At 38.1% G+C, this 3,314-nt stretch overlaps 1 protein-coding gene across 1 annotated transcript in view; it reads right to left on the reverse strand.

Annotated features, from left to right (window-relative positions):
• Window positions 1-549: 549 nt before the first annotated feature.
• eif4b.S (eukaryotic translation initiation factor 4B S homeolog) overlaps window positions 550-3,314 on the reverse strand; it is a 44,431-nt gene continuing 41,666 nt past the window's right edge. The window contains exon 15 of the mRNA XM_018250164.2: window positions 550-1,811. Coding sequence (XP_018105653.1) covers window positions 1,737-1,811 — 75 coding nt within the window. The 3' untranslated portion in view covers window positions 550-1,736. The remainder of the gene's footprint in view (window positions 1,812-3,314) is intronic.

Genomic DNA, 3,314 nt, shown 5'->3' on the forward strand with positions numbered 1-3,314 from the left:
TACACTGAACTGTTCCTTTAAAGAATAAGTAAACCATTTTTTCTATATCTAAAATTACTCTAAACATCCCCAGAATTACATACTCAATGTCCAATACAATTTAAAATACTGTGCCATTGTTATAAAAAAAGAGGATTTTTACAGCATGCTCCCTCTCTCACAGATCCACCAGCTACCCAACTTTCTATCTATTTACCCAGTTTTTAGTTTTACACTGAACAATTCCTTTAAAACTACAGCATTCCTACACAGAACAATTCCTTTAAAACTAGAGCATTCAGAGCTCTTGCAGGCATTCCTGTCTGAAGAGAAAACATGTGAATTACGGAGAATACTCCGTTGTAAGGTCCATGCACATTGCCCTTTAGAACCAACACCAACTTACTGCAAGGATAAAGCTCCTGTGAGGAATAAGCGAGTCCTTGGAACTTGATCAGTGTTATAGATGTGTCCAGTGGGACTCCAGTCATTTTTTAGAATTCACTTAGTCCTGGCTGCTAAATAAAAACACACCTTATTGAAATGTAACAAATGGCTATACAGACATTCTATTTTAAAGATTACTTTATTCGATGAGGGACAGAGCTGATGAACAGAAAACAAAATTAAGAGGGCTGGTAAGGGATCTTTACATGATAAAATGTTTCCCAGAAAGCAGATTACAAATCATTACAAGTTTTATTATATATTTTACTTGATTTACACTTCTGTGCGAAGAGTAAAATGCTAGGGGAAGGTATGGCAAGCTGGTCCGTGAGAGACAGACAGGAACACAGCTCCTGGGTGCACATCAATTATAAATTAGGGTAGGCCGAGTGGAAGGGGAAATGAGAGGTGCAATTTGAGCTCAGGAAATTGTCAAATTTGGTATGAAAGGCAGTGTCTCGAAGCTCTGTGCCATGCAAACACTGCCCAATCCAGATTCTTTATATATTTTGATAAACTCTGCATAATATAGCCTTCCAACTGATGAAAATATCACCGCTACAGCAGTCTCTTTCACACCCACAGCATCACACAAAGCCGGAGGGGGGAATTTTCTAGAAAAGCAATTCATATTTGAAGTCCCAGTTAAGGGAAGCGGCTTCTTATATTGATTATTTCTCTGGCACACAGAGGTGGGGCTTCTGGCAGATGCTCTAGAAGAGTGCAAACCATGCATCTGATGCCCTAGCAAAGCTGCAAAATAAGATTTCCTTAGTTGAGAAGATTTGCCTAGCCATACTGTACTAAAAGGGCAAGCATTTCTTTCAATCACTTCCAGCGGAATTCCTCTGTCTGCTGGAGAATAATCATAAAAACCACTATGCTCCATATGAAGCAAGAATGGCTTTTCTGGCATAAAATGGAAACCTTTATACAGCAGGGCAGATGGCATTTAAGAATCATTTTGCTTATCTTATGCAACTACTAGTTTCCTTAAGAATGTATATGTTCCCCGCAATCCAGTGTTATTTTGCTACACACTGCATTTCTGCCCCCCTCCTATCCCACACGCACACAGTAAAAAGCTGCAGCAGCATGCAAGAGAGAAAACAAACAGCCCATTTTTTTCTAACTGAAGGTCATTGAGGTGTTGAAGTTGGATTGCTTTTAGATTTCTGGAGGGAAGGACAGCCGGAGGGGGTGCTTTTCTTGCTCAGGCATACGCCAGTGGCTGTCACGGAACAGGGCAGAAGGGAGAATAAAGGATAAATTCGGGAGAGGAATCCATGAATACAGAGGTATTCTCGCGTTTAGTCTGCGTATTCTTCTGTCTCCTCTTCCCCATCCATAGATAAAGCTGAATACTTACTTGCGTGGCTGAATTTCTGCAAATATGAACAAAGAAAAGTGGTGAAGGAACATTTGTAAAACACAGCAATATGGGTACTGTGGAAAAACTGTTTTCTTACCAAACGACTTGGCCTGACCATGTTTTATAAATAGAGATACCCCGTATTTCCACCGTTTTTAAACAAATGATCAATGAATTCATGATTATAAATTAGTCGTATGATGTAATTAAACATTAAAGAATTAATTTAAACACTGATCAACTCCATCAATTAATTTTGCACTCCAAATCAATTAGTACTGAATTCATTCATTATTCTCATTCCATAATTGTGCACCAATTGAAATATTTTAATTGAAATCAGTTGATTTCCCACTTAAGTATTTATAAAAGTGCTTTGTGCTTGTACCGAAATTCAATAAATTAATTATAATGAAGTATTCTCTCCTTTAGTAAAGTGCTGTGCATAAATTATTTCAATTGATTAAAAATGAAATAAATTGATTATGTGCTGATAAGGATAGATGATCGATTTCATTATTTAGACCTTATACGCCAAATCATCAATTATAGCTTAAAAGGATACTGTCATGGGAAAAAATTTTTTTTTCAAAAGGAATCAATTAATAGTGCTGCTCCAGCAGAATTCTGCACTGAAATCCATTCCTCAAAACAGCAACCAGATTTTTTTTATATTCAATATTGAAATCTGACATGGGGCTAGACATATTGTCAATTTCCCAGCTGCCCCTGGTCATTGTGCTCTGATGAACTTCAATCACTCTTTACTGCTGTACTGCAAGTTGGAGTGAGATCACCCCCCTCCCTTCCCCCCCCAGCAGCCAAACAAAAGAACAATGGGAAGGTAACCAGATAACAGCTCCCTAACACAAGAGAACAGCTGCCTGGTAGATCTAAGAACAACACTCAATAGTAAAAACCCATGTCCCACTGAGACACATTCAGTTACATTGAGAAGGAAAAACAGCAGCCTGCCAGAAAGCATTTCTCTCCTAAAGTACAGGCACAAGTCACATGACCAGGGGCAGCTGGGAAATTGACAAAATGTGTAGCCCCATGTCAGATTTCAAAATTAAATATAAAAAAATCTGTTTGCTCTTTTAAGAAATAGATTTCAGTGCAGAATTCTGCTGGAGCAGCACTATTAACTGATGCGTTTTGAAAAAAAAACATGTTTTCCGATGACAGTATCTCTTTAAAGAAGGATTTCATAAATGAAAGCGACTATGTGCTGTTGAGGTTAGTTAATCAATTCAAATTAATTATACCTAATACTCCAATTCATTGACTGTAGCATGGAAAAGGAAAGAAGGCGGAGTTGTCCCATATGTATTTTGGCTACCTCTGGGACACCACAAAGATGGCCTGACCAGTAATGTGGCTTTGGGATGCACACCTGCTAGTAACCAAATATTATATGGCCACCAGTAACTTTATTATCTTTATTAAGGTTTTATATGACTATTTACACCGTCCACCAAAGACAATGAACCCTCTCTTTCCAATCTAAAGCCCA

The sequence above is a fragment of the Xenopus laevis genome, chromosome 2S, assembly GCF_017654675.1.
Source record: "Xenopus laevis strain J_2021 chromosome 2S, Xenopus_laevis_v10.1, whole genome shotgun sequence".
Taxonomy (NCBI): domain Eukaryota; kingdom Metazoa; phylum Chordata; class Amphibia; order Anura; family Pipidae; genus Xenopus; species Xenopus laevis.